The following is a 15,042-nucleotide window of genomic DNA, read 5'->3' as shown; positions in this document are numbered from 1 at the left end:
TGAACTTTTGGAAAAAGGCGACGCGACTGTTTACTTCTAGAAGTGCTTGAGGAATCTCCGCACCAGTTCATTCGGCAGGACGGTGCGTCGGGGCGCTATTGAATTGTACATGATGGGTTCTGTTCTATTTTCCGTCTTTGCAGAGGTGGGGCGAACCGATGTTCCGTTTATTCCTTACGTCAGCTGCTCGGCTTTAGCGAACTAATCTCGGCAGCTCGTTTGAGATGATGAGGCCATCAACGAAGTCGTTCGTGAGAGTCGAAATCGAACATCTACTCTAACAGTTTAACAGTCGTGGATATGAGGATTAGTGTTTCCTGCCGTATAGTCCAACATGCTGTTATGCCGCCAGGTCATTGTTCTCGAACGCGAATGATCTCTGAATCGACATGTGCCAATGTTGCTATACCTGATGAGATATAATTAGCTCGGAGGTCGGGAACAACGTTAATCCGTCCGAGGCTCATATTTTGCAGAGGCCACGATCCTCTTCAACACCTAAGCACTCAAGAACCTCTGTACTCTAAGCTACGTTTTAGATAGAGTATTATCACTTCATTCATTTGCATTCTCCTTATGGCTTAGGCCTCGTACAGCTCGGACCGATCGAACTCCTCCATCCCCCTGAGTTTTCCCACTTCAATACCATCCTGTGAATGAATCGCGAGCAGGATACGAACCCTGTATTGGCCTGGTTGTTAGATGGTCAAATTATCGAGATTTTAAATAGACATGCGGTTCAAACATCCCATACAATTGCTATAAAGCCATCCACATAAATCCTTAGGCGTGCAGATATGATACTTATGTCCAGTAAGGGTTGTGATTGCCGTGGAAAACGTCTACATAACAATAATTATTGGCGTTAGTGATACTCATAACGCGAGCTTTTACCCTGATTATGGAATGGCCACGCCTCTTTGTTCTCGTCTCCGCATAATAGCAAATCAGCTACCCAAGCCCTTAGGGGGGAACTAACTATTTCACCAGTAACACTTGTGAACGCAGAGTGTTGTTTGAAACTTTATCTCGGAGACAGTGTTCAAAGACTTTCCTAGAAAGCTTGTGTTTTCCTCTTATATACTTTATATCCGGAAGTATATATCGGCATACGTAATGCTGATGTACGAACCGATCAAGCGCATTTATCGTAGCTGATTTGTGCCTGTTAGATGACAGCTGGTAGGGTTTGGTTGAGGGAAAACTAATGATATACTGACAGTTATGAGTCGAATAAACGCGGTTTCGAACATTAAGACGGTGGGGTTGATGGACTTACACTGTAAGTCAATCAGCAAGTATTAATTCGATCGGGGAGATAATAATAATAATAAAAAGGCGTATTCATTAGGATCGGGGGTGTCCGGAGTGCAGGTAAAGAGCGAAACAGAAATATTCTTGAGAGTGGCAGTGACTCGTGAGGTTGATGTGTAGCGGCCAAGGCCTTGACTAAGTCCAACTCCATCATAAAGCCTCCAACGCTTGCGCTGTCTAGCAACGAAGTCCGGCTCATCAATAAATAAACGTCGAAAGCTGGCACGATTAGACAGGTAGCTTCGTTTAATTAGTGCTCTTCATGGCTCGTAATGAACCGCATATGCTTTGAGAGAGCCTAGGTGCTTTGAGAAGACCGAATAAACGGTGCTTCCGGATGTGTCCGAATGTGCTATTATGCGAATAGCCTCTTTGCGAGACCTAATAGATGGGTCAGTGCTGATATCAATATAATTGTTTTAGCTTTCGTCACATATCTAGAAGTGTGACTTCAGATTACTAGCAGGCCACTTGCAGCTGAGTGGACAGTCCGAGCTCCAAAGAATCCAAAGCCCTAAAAACCCTAGAATAATTTTCTATAGGTTCCTGACAAGGTAGGTACCTGCCTAGAGGGGCAATGACAAACAGTTGGAATCGTGCAAAAGCCGTGGAGCTGCACGGAGACCTATCCCTTTTGGAGGCTGTTCATGTCCTGTCAGACCCGACAAGCGGCGCAACAGGTATATAGGCTAGCTTTGCGCAGCGACTACATACCAATAACACCTGTTCACAATAATCGCCTGCCTGGGACCATATTGCGGAAAGTTTAGCCCTGGTTCAAATTGTGAAGTCCTTGTTAATATCCACCAGGGCAGCATCGGCAATTTCAGCCGATCGACAGGAATCCAGGGAGCTCCGCCTTGATCGTTGACTGGTTTGGGAAGACCTTGGGCATGGCGCTAAACGATCCCACCGGCGCTTATTGGCCTGACCAGATGTTTTGATGGTGAAGGGACGAAGATGCCGGTTGACGGTAGGGGCTCACCCCGTCTATGGAGTTCGGGAAGCTTTCACCTATTTTAGGAAATCATCAGTATTGATGGATACGTGGCCGAAGTCTTGGATTCCGTACAATTGTTTTGTACAGGGGTTATCGTTTTTGCTTTTTTTCAAAAGGGTTGTTGGTAAGATATTCGGGGGTTGGATTGACGGTCGGACTTGTCTCTGGTTAGACGAAGCTGGATATACAAGCATACGAGAGTGGGCGTCAAAGTTGGAGAAGTTCATCGAATATAGGACGTTGTTAAAGATTGATCTCTCTGCATGCAGTCCATATGAAGCTTCACCAAACAGCTATGTGCGATGCTCAGCGTGGATAGATAATTATCGGCCATGACCCTGACCACGCCGAGCTTTTCTGTTACCACGATGAGCTGAGCCAACGTAGCTTACTCTCCTCTAACTCAAGGGAAATGCTGACTGACATACACCGTAGTCGACCTGGAAGTAGTTCAAGGCCTGAGGCAGGAGCCAAGGCACATAACCTAATCAAATAACAGTATCAATCATTCAGCCAGAAGACTCGAACCGTAGGTTGTTTATAGAACCAGTCTAGAAAGTCTAAACACGGGGATAGGAGTATATAAGCTGTTCAAATGCTCGCAAATGCCTCTAGACAAAAAGACATAGATAATGTAAAAATAACAAGACCGAACCAATAGATATACAAAAGAACCAACAACTGATTCAGCGCTGCGCTTCCTATCTAGTCATCAAAAAACTTCTTCATGAACTTGTGAGCGACTTCGACTCCGGCGCTGCGATCTTTATAAGTAAAGAGTAATCCAAAATAGAAGGAATAACATACAAAGTAGCTGCATTAGCAGGCACGGCTCTGGCCAAAGCCGGTCCGAACCCAGGGAAGAAGGCTTTGAAGCCGCCACTGGCATACACGGAGCGAATGGTGCCGCCGATCGTCGGCCGTCCGGGGGCGCTCTGCAGACGCGATTTGATCGTGTCAACAGGGAAGACGGGAATCCACATAGCGATCCCTGCCGCACCGCCGGCAGTCAAGACGGCCGGCATCGATAGCTCTCCGGTGACGTTACCGTTCTCGTCCTTGGGCGTCAGCGACCGTTTGATGTACTCGTACGCGGCAAAATAGGCCGCCGATCCAGGTCCGTCACGAGCCAGGGTCATGGCGCTGCCGCGGAACACGCTGCGAATACCGCCCTCCTTGTACAGCTGTCGCACCACGTCCAGACCGCCGGAGTACTTGGGTTTCTGGCCGGGTGGCGGCGGGTTCTGGCCCTGGATCTGCAGTAGGACCTTGACTCGCTCGAAGGGGGCCGTAATCAGGGTCATGGGAATGGCCGAGAAGAACCCGGCGGCGGAAATCTGACCAATGGTGTACTGGGGGGTGTTGTTCTCCACGCGCACGGGGGAGAAGTTGCTGACGAGCGTCTTACCAAGATCGTAACCCTGTAGAAGTTAGATTTTCTTCCAGGACCGAGCTTATAGATCACGTACCCAAAAGCTGACAGCAACTAAACATTTATTAACCTTGTTATTTTATCCTCCTGGCCCTCGCGACCGAGGTAATTGGAGAGAGGGAGCTTACACATAGGAGTAACGCCCACCAACGGAGCCGAAACGCCAGCATATAATCCCTTGCGATCCAGTTAACCAAATCCTTTAACTCAAGTGAAACCGCAAGCTTACTCGAGCCAGCCCCTCACGGGCAACCGTCCTCTTCACGACATCCATCGCGCCCTTGTAAACCCCCTTCTCGGCCGTCTGCAGTCGCACTTTGACCAGATCGAACGGATGTCCAACCACCACGGCACAGATACCGCCGGCCGCGCCGGCCGCTAGAGAACGGATTTGCGCAACAGTCTGGTTGACGGACTTCGTCTCGGCGACCTTGACATCATCACGAATGGTGTCGGGGGTGGAAGCAGAGGCGGAAGACATGATGGCGGGGTGTCAGGAAGAATACCGAGGCGCGGGGGGACCGGGGGAGAAAGGCAGCGTAGGTAGCCAGTAGACAGAGGAAAGAAAACGAGGGAGTTGTAGAAAACAAAGAGAAGAAAGCAAGGGGAAAAATCAAAGATGCAACACAAGACGAAGCCAGGAGGAGATGAGGAGAAGAAAGAGAGAGAGGGAGAGGAAAAGAGGAAGAGAGAGAGTCAGTCCCCAAGCACGAGAGCTCCCGCAGCCGAGTGACTATGCGCCGGGACCTCGGCTCGGCGCGCATCAACACATTTCTCCGCGACCGGAGGAAGGGAGTGAACCTGGGGTAACTTTAGGTAGATGCAATGAATGCAAACCACGCAAACGACACAAACAACCGGCAGCCCGAAACCCCGCGGCCGACGCTTACTTTTGTGTACGGTTGATCCGAAGTATGCACTCCCGATAGGCACCGGGCCGGCTGACGAGTGATCGCCCGGGCCTAGAAGGGTTTGGCGACCGCTGCATACCGTACCTCTAGTCAAAGGAAAACAGTGACCTTTGATAACTTGGTACAGACCGGGATTCTGCCTACACAAGAAAGCGACAAAAGGTGGTCGTGGCAACGGAGTGGTCCTCCCTGTTTTCCTTGTCTTAATGTCCACTCAAAGCCATCCAGACGTTTAGGATACTCACTCCTCGTCATTCCTTGATAGAATGAACAGCTATTGTTTGCGCTGCATAGGATGAGATAGGCGCACCCCTTGGTTCGACGCATTGCCCTGCATTCCTGCCACGGAAACATCCAGACATTCCGCCAGCCACCGGAACTCTCATCAACATAAAGTAGAGGAACAACACTCCGTGACACTTTACATCCCTAAGAAATCGAAAGGTTTTGGATTCGGGTATATTGATCTTTATCATTTCAAATTATTGTCCATATGAAAAATCTAAGTATCGTCTCGGGGTATCAAAATTTCCCACCACCCTGACTCACCCCCTTATATATACATCCATATACAGACTCTATTTCACAACAATCCATATAAACTATAACCCATCAAATCCATTCACAACTCAAACTTCGGAGTTCCGACAATCAAGAAGATCAAGCCCACTTCCCCAATAATGACATCAACACCATGCCCGCGATCAAGGAAACCCCACCAGTAAGCACCTGAGCCATGGGCGCATTCAACAACTCCCCACCCTCAAGCACCCAATCTCTCGCCCACATATCCACCAGTCCAACCCAGACCAAAATCCCCGCCGACAGTGCATCCAATGTTCCCAGTGCCAACAATGTGCTGCGCTCATTGCCATTAAACGAATGAATCACCCCCATCCCAATCGCCATCCCGATGGGCGTGATCAGCGCAAACACCGTCGCCATGATCGTCTTGCTGGGGAAGATCTTTCCGGGCAAGACGGCGATGCGCGCGCCTAGCGCCAGGCCCTCGAAGAACTGGTGGAAGACGATCACCACGAGGAGCGTCTTGTAGAATGAGTCGCCGGCCACGACCAGCGTAAGTCCGATCAGGATGCTGTGGAAGATGACGCCGGCTTCCATGACCAGCACTGAGAGTTTGGTGTTCGGCTGGGTTGGGTCGTGAGGGCCGTGGCTGTGGCCGAGATGCGCGAGCGTGTGGGCTCCAGGTTGCTGACCGGCGTCGGTTTTGTGTCCGTTCTCGGTCATGGTTTCGCTGTCTGGGGTGTGGGTTGCGGTGGCGCCGTGTCTGCGGTTTCGGGCGAGGAGGATCCGGTGTCCAATGTATTCGGTGAGGAAGGAGAGGAGGATTCCTGCCATGACGATCGCTGAGGTGGTTGCTTCGTACTCGAGCTCGCCGAGGCAGTCGTTGGTAAACATGAGGTTGGCGTGGGTGTAGAGCTGTTCGGTGCGGTGTTAGATTTGCTTTGCTCTGGTATCTTGGGAGGGAGAGACGGAGGACGAACATGGACAAAAGCCGTCGATAGAATCACACCCGTTCCGAACTGCTTGATCACAGTCGAAAACATCACGTTGATCTTCTGCGAGGGTAGCTTGACCAGCAGCATGGGCAGGAAGACACCCAGGGCGCTGGTGACCAGAATCACGAACAGTGTGCCGATTCGTAAGGGCATGTCGTAGTCACGGGTCTGCACGCCGCAGGACGGCTCGCTAGAGTGTTCAGACTCGCCGGCTCCGACGCAGTGTCTATCAGTTTGCTTAGTTACGATCAATCCGAGAGAGGGAAGAAAAGGGAAACGAAGGGAAACGTACTCAACACCAGCATGGAAATGACAGTTCTGTCCCGCAGACTCCCCAGACTCGCTGTCCCCACTATCACTATCCGAAGTGGATTCGCCTTCCGCAAGGATCTGGACATCGTTGCCATCGGGATCCATACAGAATCTACGCAGCTGGTTAGCTACTACATCTCTTAATCAGAAGCGGACAGTATAGCGCAACGGACCGATCCCCCCCGTGGGAGTGACACCCCGTATATTGTGCCGGCAATTCACCCGTTGGAGTCGACTCCAAAGACACCTGGACCTCGGACCCGTCGCTTTCAATGCAATACACATCAGTTCCGTGGTTGTGGCACCCCGTGACGGTAGACGAGGCCGCCGACGCGGTCGTACTGGCAGTCACGGACGTCGCGGTGGCCGTAGCCTGCGTAGACATGGCAGTCTCCTCGCCATCAGGACCGAAGCAGTATTCGATACTTCCGTGGCTATGGCAGCCGCTATAGGAGGCTGACTGCGCATACACGGCGCCGACGGCGAGGAGTGTGAGAAAGAGACTTCGGACCATGATGGGCTTTGGTCTTAGGGTTGTGGTGTAGGGGAGAGGGGCAGGATCAAAGAAGGAAGGGTGCGAGTTGGATGACGAGAGCTCGGCAACCTGGGATGGTATTTATGTCTCGGTCTCTTCTTGCTCCTTTCTCCCAAGGTGTTCAGGGGGATCCAGTGAATGAATGAGACTCTATCTGGAAGTCCGTAAGAAGTTGATATCCGTTTGCTTGTCGGCTGTCCGTCCACCGGGTTTCTCACAGAAAATGGATCTCACAGAGAAATGGCACGCTATGACCGGAAAACACCGAGATGAGCTTGGTTTAGCTTCGCTTCAGCCGACAGTAATAACGGGATTTGTCTACACTGTCTAGCCAACGTGGGATCTCGCCTCGTTTATGGGCGAAAGCTGCTGACACTTCCGCCCGCAGATATTTCCGAACAGGCCCTAACTACCAAGGTGTCCGTTGCCAAGCACGAGGCCTTGTATCATGGACGCTTGCCAAGAGCGGCCAGAGGAACCACCAGCGTGAGAGTCCACGGGCATTGGACGTCAGCGCAGATATGCTCCATAGCTTGTTGCCCGCAAGGTCCTCGTACCAAGCCTTGGCAGAGAGGAGGTCTTGGCACTTTCTGTCATTTTTCTGGACATTCAGGTTTAGTGGCGATTATTAGTGTCTCGTGTGATGGGCTGAAGATCGTGATACTGTGTTTCGCATCGCGTGGCCGACGCGGTATGCACGTCTTCGGAGATATTCCCTTGCGAGGAGAACGATGTAACATCGGCTGCTGCTGTCGGGAAGAATCGTTCCACCAGAGAACTTGCGACGGGCATAGTTCTGGTGGAGGAGAGCGTCTATCAAGGTCCTCCTTGGCAATGTTCTCGAAATGGTGATCTGATATTCTGGTATACCCTCGATTCAACTTGGCACTCAGCCTCGGACGACAACACGGTCGAACAAATACCCCATATAGACCCTGCTCATCATTGATACGAAAATCTTAGAGTCGCAGCGGCGCCGCAACTAGAAGACTGAGAATGCTAAGAGTCTGCGGGCCTTTTTATACTACAGAAGAAGCACTAAAGCGCCTTATTAAAACAGTCTACCAAAGGATCGGTTGGTCTACTCTATGAATAAAAACAAGTATACAGGATCAAGCACGATTCTCCCACGACCATTGCTAATTCAGCACTCCTCACCGTTGATTAAATCCGTAGCTCGAATGACCTCTGATGAGGTGCGGCTAAAGTACAGTGGCTGGTTGGGATCGTCGATCACCTTCATCTCCGAAAATCACGTATGCTCGTTTCTCTCATCCCCTTATACTTCTTGAGGCAAGCAGTTGCCTACCGGGCTACTAAAAGACCAGAATTGTGACGGTCTACAAAGGAGCTTAGTAAAAGACAAGTTTGTTTATGACTCGTAGTCAAGGAATTTTCCCATAGGGAGGAAAGGCTATCTAGGAGGGAGGATCCAGGGGCTCTATATACTGCCTGCAGGACATCCAGGAAGGTTCCTGGATGCCAACCGGAGGGTCCCTCGATCCTATACTAACTAACCGGGACGTTCCGGAGGAACGTTCCTCCGTACAGGGAAGCTCCCTGGCTTCAGGAGGTGACAAGAATTCCAATCCGTCAGATTGGAACGCGCATTGCCTTATATAGTAGTTCATGGTCATCACTTTAGGTGGGGGCGCCTCCCTGTCGCAAGTAGGTGTTGGATGAGCTCTAGTATAGGGGTCAAAGGGGATGTACGTAGTGAGAGGTTCAGTATATTGCTTAGTTGGTTGAATATTCTAGATACAGAGAGATGAGGTTCTGTGGTCCGCTAGTTCTTGGCACCTCAGCCACGTTCACTTGGCCCACCAGCCACATAGCGTATGCCACAGTTGCCCATATTCAACACTCCCCGCAAATGCCAGTCGCTGTTTAGCCTCGGTCCGAGCTGCACAGGGCATTGCGATCACCCTGTTCTTATTACCGACAAACCATCTGTTGTCCACCATGGTTCTACTGCTCAACCACACCCCAAATACCTTACTCACATATCGATAATTCAATATACACCACACCGACTTGAACTCGTCCGATACGCAACCCCTTCCCCCCTTGTTCGTCATGGCCGGAGCCGTCCGTCAACCGATCGACATTGCTTCGCTAGAGCGCTATATCGACACAAATGTGCCAATCATAAAGACACCATTGGAGGTGAAACAGGCAAGCGCACACACGGCCCATGCGATGCAATGAACCGCAGAACTCTGGCTAATCCGCGGCCCAACAGTTCGGTTTTGGACAATCGAATCCCACCTACCAGCTGATCGCCGCCGACGGAAAGAAATACGTACTGCGCAAGAAACCTCCCGGCCAACTGCTGTCGAAGACGGCCCACAAAGTCGAGCGCGAATACAAGATCATCCATGCCCTCGAACAGACCGATGTGCCCGTACCGAAAGCCTATTGTCTATGTGAGGATAGCAGCGTCGTTGGAACCCCGTTCTATATCATGGAATTCCTGGATGGACGAATATTCACCGACCCGGCCATGCCTGAAGTTGGTGCAGAGGAAAGAAATGCACTGTAGGTTCACGATTGAGAGGGAGAGAAACCATGCCCCCCTATCTCCTTCATGCGGTCCTTCCTCTCCTCTCTCTTCCTGCCCTCGTGACTCGGTCACTAAAACCTGGTAATTCCTGCAGATGGAAAGACGCGGTCCGCACGCTCGCCAAGTTCCACCGAGTCGTTCCCCAATCAATCGGATTGGAGAATTTCGGGAAGCCATCGGGCTTCTATGACCGACAGATCGCCACGTTCACAGCGGTCTCCAGAGCCCAATCCCAAGCGGTAGACGTGGAAAGCAAGGAACCCGTCGGCGAGCTCCCACATTTCATGGACATGGTGCAGTTCTTTTCCAACAAGGCGACTCAGCCGCAGGACCGCGGCAGCCTGGTACACGGCGACTACAAGATCGACAACATGGTCTTCCACAAGACAGAGCCGCGGGTGATTGGCATCCTAGACTGGGAGATGGCAACGGTAGGCCATCCCTTGTCGGACCTGTGCAATCTCACGAGCCCGTATTTCCTCGACGGCACGGATCACAAGACCGATGAGTTCCAACCCAACACGATCCTGGGCCTGCCCACGCGTGATGACTGCGTGCGGTGGTATCGCGAACTGGCCGGTTGGGACCCGACCCCTGATATACTTTGGGGCGACGCGTTCTTCTCGTGGAGGAGCTCCGTGATCATGCAGGGCATCAAAGCTCGGTATGCGTTGAGGCAGGCTAGCAGCGCTCGGGCGCAGGAATATGCCCAAAAGACCGTCCCGTTCGCTTTGGGGGCGTGGGAACGGGTCCGACAAGTGCAAGCCGCATTGCCCCAAAAAGGCAAATTGTAAAAGGCCACTATGATGTAGCTCCTTTTTTTTTAAGTTATTTTTTACTCTTCTTTTCAAGAAAGGGAGGATGGAAGAATGAGGTGGGTGAAGTGGAGTTAGGATTTTATAGTTTTTTTACTTGTTCAGTCAACATCGTCCAGAGAAACGAAGGCTACTCTTCCTCGACCCCAAATTCCGCATTCAAAAACCTCACAAACGCGTCCCCGATTTGCCCCGAACCTATCCCCCCCGCCATTGCCGTATTCGCCGCGTGTCCTCCCGCAATGTACGCTCGGTTCAGCGAGATCCACTGCCTCCGCAGCCTTTGCAATCGCGGCAGAGCCAGTATCCCACCTGCGCCGGCCAACTCATCCGTCGTGCCCGAGATCGCCACATGCGCCGGGATGAACACCGGCGTTGACGCCTCCCCCACCGGAATACTAATCCCCTTTGACTCGTCACTCTGCGCTAATGCCGCTTCTGCGGACGGCGTCGACAGCGTGAAGTTTCGGATCGCCGACACGATCGCCGAAGTCCGCTTCTCCATGTCATATAGGGCTGACGAGTCCGTCGACACGGGCAGCACGGTCGCCTGGTGCGGTCGCACTTTTACGCGCGGTCGTCCGAGCCCGCCTGCCCGCGTGGCTGTCGTCGCAAGTGATCCCGCTACGCTGGCGCCCGAGGAGATGTGCGTCGCTGCGAACGAGGATGCGAGGGTGGATGGTTCGTGGTCGGGCGTTTCGGAGACAGATGGGTGTGGAATGCCAGTTAGCGCGCTCCAGATGTCCGCGATTGGCGGCTCGGCGTCCTCCCACGGCACGGTGAAGAGGGGTTTGTCCCAGCGGCTGTGGGTGCTGGGTTCTTCGTATCGAAAGATGAGGTTGTTGAGGAGTTCCGCGGGGTAGGGCTCTGTTGAGTCTGTGGTTGGGGTTTCTGGGTCTGCGGCTGCATCCGCGGTTCTCGCTGTCACCGCGGACACGTCCTTGGCGGCTTCGTTCGTGCCTGTCTGAATATGATGCTCTTGGCGATGCGTGCGTGCGTCGTTGTTCGTGACGCATTGATCAACGGGCGTACCGACATGCACCTATAGCGAACTCCAGTCAGCTCTTATCTCCGATGAAACCAAAGACACCGACCCGCCAGAACGAGGAGCATACCACACAGCATGTCGTCCCTAGCGCCTTGGCCTCGCACCATAGCTGATACCGATATCCTTTAATATAATTCATGCCATCCAGAATTACGAAACTGTCTTTGCCAAGTAGTCGTTTCGCTCGGGTGTACGCAACACCACGGGCCTCTTTTTCAGTGCGCGCATGATCGTAGACAGTTCGTGGGTGGGACGCATCGTGCGTCGAGACGACATTGATCTTGTATCGCGTTTTGGAGGCGGGGATGGTGCCAGATTCGAAGAGTGTGGATTGTGTGGATTCGAGCCCGGAGGCGATTTGCCGGGCGCGGTAGGTGAGGCCCGAGCAGGGGAAGCCGGTTAGGATTATGAGCTGATTGGAATTGAAACGAGTCAGAAATTAGGCAGAGAAAGGTCCAGGGGACGAGCGCTTACCGGCATGGTGCGACGCGGTGTTGAGGTTGAAAGAAATGCTTGCGACGGGGAAATTTTGAGGGGCGGAATGCGGGGCACATGTGACTTAGAATTGGGATGGATTTGGGAGGGGGATGGATGCTCAGGGGTCTGTCTGCCTTACGACCAGTAAGGGGCATTCTTGGTTCTCTTGCCGTTGGGTATACATAGGTAACGTTGTCTGTGGGTGGTCATAGGCAGGTATGCTGAGCATTCCCTACCGGTCTATACGGTATATCTATTCGTTCAGGTCATCACTAGAAATAGTCTACTGGGATCCCACAACGCCAACCAATCTATCAACCAACTTTTCGGTTTCATTTCAACTCCTCCTCAGCCCATCTGATCTCGTATCCGAAGACAGTCCTGCGAAGTTTCTCATCCTGTCCCAGTTAGCAACACGCTTCCAACGCGGGGGATCGAATCAAACCCACCCCAGGATCGTTCTCAAACAGCACATTGCCCATCAGCTTTTCAAAGATCTTGGTCACCGTGAATCCACTCTGCTCCGCCAGGGGGAAGAACGTCTCCGTCCTCGGTAATAGCCACGGCTCGTACGGCGTGAAGATCACCAACGCGACCGCCTCCCTCGACTTCTTCATTGTCATTTGCATCGTCTTGATCAGGTTGCCGTGTTCGCGATAACTGTATACCACGTCCGCCATGATGAGGACGTCGAATCTCGTCTCCCCGGCCGGAAGGTATGCCTGCAACGGCTCGACCGAGGCCCCCCACTTGTAACCGTCGACGTGCAGAGCCGAGCCTGCGGGGATAAGGGAGGCGGAGGATGACGCGTTAAAGCGCATGTTGTCGACAAGGTCGGGGTCCGGGTAATCGGTCATGATGGTCGTACGGGCGCCTTTAACGGCGCTGACGATGCTGGGCACGCCGGCTGCGGCGCCGATCTCAAGGACATCCTTTCCGGCGATGAGTTGCTGGGCTCGTTCTTCGATGTAAGAGGCACTGGTTCGACCAGCGTTCCAAAGAAGATCGCCCTGGGTATGTGAGTATGATCGACTCTGAGAGGCCAACCCGCGGAATACCACATACGTAGAGAGGGTGACTCCCCACCAGCCTCACGCGCACCGTCTGGCCCGACAGCATCGGGTGCTCGGCGAAAGTGGGCTCCTTCTCAGGCTCGTAGAAGCCTTCGGGGTCATTGAACATCCCCCCAGCATCGTAATTGTCGTCCGCGTCCGCCATTTTCGAATCTCTAGTCCACGGGGCAGATCGGCGCGGACTGAGGGACGGAGACTGAGGGGCGACGGGTTTTCGCCGACGGACCGACGGCCTCAGGCAGGTGCTACTCGGTTTGCAGCATTTGCCTTGTTTGCACTGTTTGCAGCACAAATCCGAGCCCTGCAGCGGACCAGCCCCGTCCCATCGCGGAGACCATCCGACGGGCGACGGATGCGATGCGAAAGCCCGCTCGGGTATATATGCTTCAGCTTCGCTTCTATCTTCTGGTAGTATATCATTACTCCCCTTCCCATCCTGCAATATATTAGACCATGGAAAACTCTACCCCGCCAAAGCATTATGTCTCTGCCCCCTCAGCACAGAAATTCATCCATTCTATCCTTGTCGGCAACGGCGTGCCTGCCGACAATGCCGCCATCATCGCCGACTGCCTGATCCAAGCCGACCTTCGCGGCGTCGACACCCACGGCAGCAATCGCATCCCGTCGTACATGGAGCGTATTCGCCAGGGGGTGCTGGACCCCGGTGCCCAACCCACCCTAGCGCAGGTTACGCCAGTGGTGGCGCAGGTTGACGCGCACAACGGGTTCGGCTTTGTGGCCGCGCAGAAAGGGATGGCGCGCGCGATCGAGATGGCGCAGGAATTCGGTATCGGGTTCGTCTCTGTCAAGCACTCGAATCATTTCGGCATGTCCGCCTGGGTTGTGCAGCAGGCCCTCGATGCCGGTATGATGAGTTTAGTGTTTACCAACTCATCCCCCGCGCTACCAGTTTGGGGCGGCCGGGAGAAGCTGATGGGTGTTTCACCGATTGCGTGCGGTGCGCCAGCCGGTAAAGAAAGACCGTTTATCCTAGATATGGCGCCGTCAGTGGCCGCTAGGGGGAAGATCTATAAGGCCGCGAGACGCGAGGAGAAAATCCCCGGAGACTGGGCCCTCGATGGGGAAGGGAGACCCACAGATGATCCGAACCGCGCGCTGGAGGGCGTCATGTTGCCGATGGGCGGACCGAAGGGGTCGGCGCTGTCGGTCATGATGGATGTATTCTCGGGCGTCTTGTCAGGCTCCGCTTTCGCCGGCCATGTGACGAATCCTTACGATCCGTCGAGGGCCGCCGACGTGGGGCATTTTTTGGTGGCCATCAAGCCGGATCTGTTTATGGGGTTGGAGGAGTTCAAGAAACGTATGGACTATCTGTACCAGCGGGTCGTGGGGTCAAAGAAGATGGCAGGCGTGGACAGGATTTACTACCCTGGGGAGATTGAGCAGATTATGCACGAGGAGAGGGCGAAGACAGGAATTCCCTATGTTCAGGCCGAGTTGAATGCGTTGAATAAAGAGGCAGATGAGATTAATGTAGGTCATCTTGAGGTGTCCGAGGTGAGGTGACTTGTGATCGATAGCATTTACTAATGGCAGGGTTGCTGGTCTGCATCCTGTCGCTTCTTTGAAAGGGACTTGCAAATATAAAATTCTATCAGAGCAATATACTTCAGGCAAACTCTCTAAGATCACCATTTTTGTGGAGTAGCCGAAGATCCAAAGAGCCATATCCAGTCTCCACCGGGGCGGGAGTTCAACGGTTCAAGAAAACCCTGCGTCAATCGTTATGCTTGCAATGTTTAGTATGAAATTTGACGGTTACAGACGACGCTGAACCACCTCTGCGCGAGAGACGGAACTCTTGGAGAAGGTCCTCGACAAAGCGATGCACTAGGCAGGTCCGCTTTATGCCCAAGACCTATGTCTAAACTGCTACATGCCAACAATCGCAAGGAATGCTCGGACTGCGGCTAGAGTATAATGATGGTCTCTCGGATCACCTACCAAGTAAGCAATAAATCTACGGAAAAAACTACAACCCCCCACACACACTGCACTTAAAAGAATAAATCCATTTG

The 15,042-nt window shown here is 52.8% G+C and overlaps 6 protein-coding genes across 6 annotated transcripts; 2 read left to right on the top strand and 4 right to left on the bottom strand.

Annotated features, from left to right (window-relative positions):
• Nucleotides 1-3,019: 3,019 nt before the first annotated feature.
• On the bottom strand, nt 3,020-4,227 carry KD926_001600 (carnitine:acyl carnitine antiporter; the record flags this gene model as incomplete). The annotated part of the gene is made up of 3 exons (XM_053105167.1): nt 3,020-3,071; nt 3,122-3,735; nt 3,976-4,227. The coding sequence occupies 3 exons, from the start codon at nt 4,225-4,227 to the stop codon at nt 3,020-3,022; spliced, it is 918 nt and encodes a 305-aa protein (XP_052951628.1).
• A 1,090-nt stretch (nt 4,228-5,317) lies between these two features.
• On the bottom strand, nt 5,318-7,003 carry zrfC (putative ZIP Zinc transporter; the record flags this gene model as incomplete). Its single annotated transcript, XM_053105166.1, has 4 exons — nt 5,318-6,097; nt 6,163-6,403; nt 6,470-6,601; nt 6,663-7,003. 4 exons carry the CDS (start codon nt 7,001-7,003, stop codon nt 5,318-5,320), a joined length of 1,494 nt encoding a protein of 497 aa, XP_052951627.1.
• Nucleotides 7,004-9,100: 2,097 nt separating this feature from the next.
• KD926_001598 (phosphotransferase family protein) lies at nt 9,101-10,381 on the top strand (the record flags this gene model as incomplete). The annotated part of the gene is made up of 3 exons (XM_053105165.1): nt 9,101-9,190; nt 9,267-9,562; nt 9,682-10,381. The coding sequence occupies 3 exons, from the start codon at nt 9,101-9,103 to the stop codon at nt 10,379-10,381; spliced, it is 1,086 nt and encodes a 361-aa protein (XP_052951626.1).
• Nucleotides 10,382-10,532: 151 nt separating this feature from the next.
• On the bottom strand, nt 10,533-11,930 carry KD926_001597 (putative RNA polymerase II Elongator complex associated protein Kti12; the record flags this gene model as incomplete). Its single annotated transcript, XM_053105164.1, has 3 exons — nt 10,533-11,444; nt 11,518-11,862; nt 11,925-11,930. The coding sequence occupies 3 exons, from the start codon at nt 11,928-11,930 to the stop codon at nt 10,533-10,535; spliced, it is 1,263 nt and encodes a 420-aa protein (XP_052951625.1).
• Nucleotides 11,931-12,259: 329 nt separating this feature from the next.
• On the bottom strand, nt 12,260-13,145 carry efm7 (putative nicotinamide N-methyltransferase Nnt1; the record flags this gene model as incomplete). The annotated part of the gene is made up of 3 exons (XM_053105163.1): nt 12,260-12,325; nt 12,377-12,937; nt 12,993-13,145. 3 exons carry the CDS (start codon nt 13,143-13,145, stop codon nt 12,260-12,262), a joined length of 780 nt encoding a protein of 259 aa, XP_052951624.1.
• Nucleotides 13,146-13,453: 308 nt separating this feature from the next.
• KD926_001595 (Ldh family oxidoreductase) lies at nt 13,454-14,530 on the top strand (the record flags this gene model as incomplete). The annotated part of the gene is made up of 1 exon (XM_053105162.1): nt 13,454-14,530. The coding sequence occupies one exon, from the start codon at nt 13,454-13,456 to the stop codon at nt 14,528-14,530; it is 1,077 nt and encodes a 358-aa protein (XP_052951623.1).
• Nucleotides 14,531-15,042: the final 512 nt, after the last annotated feature.

This window comes from Aspergillus affinis (genome assembly GCF_023601865.1).
Source record: "Aspergillus affinis strain CMG 70 chromosome Unknown NODE_131_length_100673_cov_99_866064, whole genome shotgun sequence".
NCBI classification, from domain to species: Eukaryota; Fungi; Ascomycota; class Eurotiomycetes; order Eurotiales; family Aspergillaceae; genus Aspergillus; species Aspergillus affinis.
This window is presented reverse-complemented; position numbering and strand designations above follow the sequence as displayed.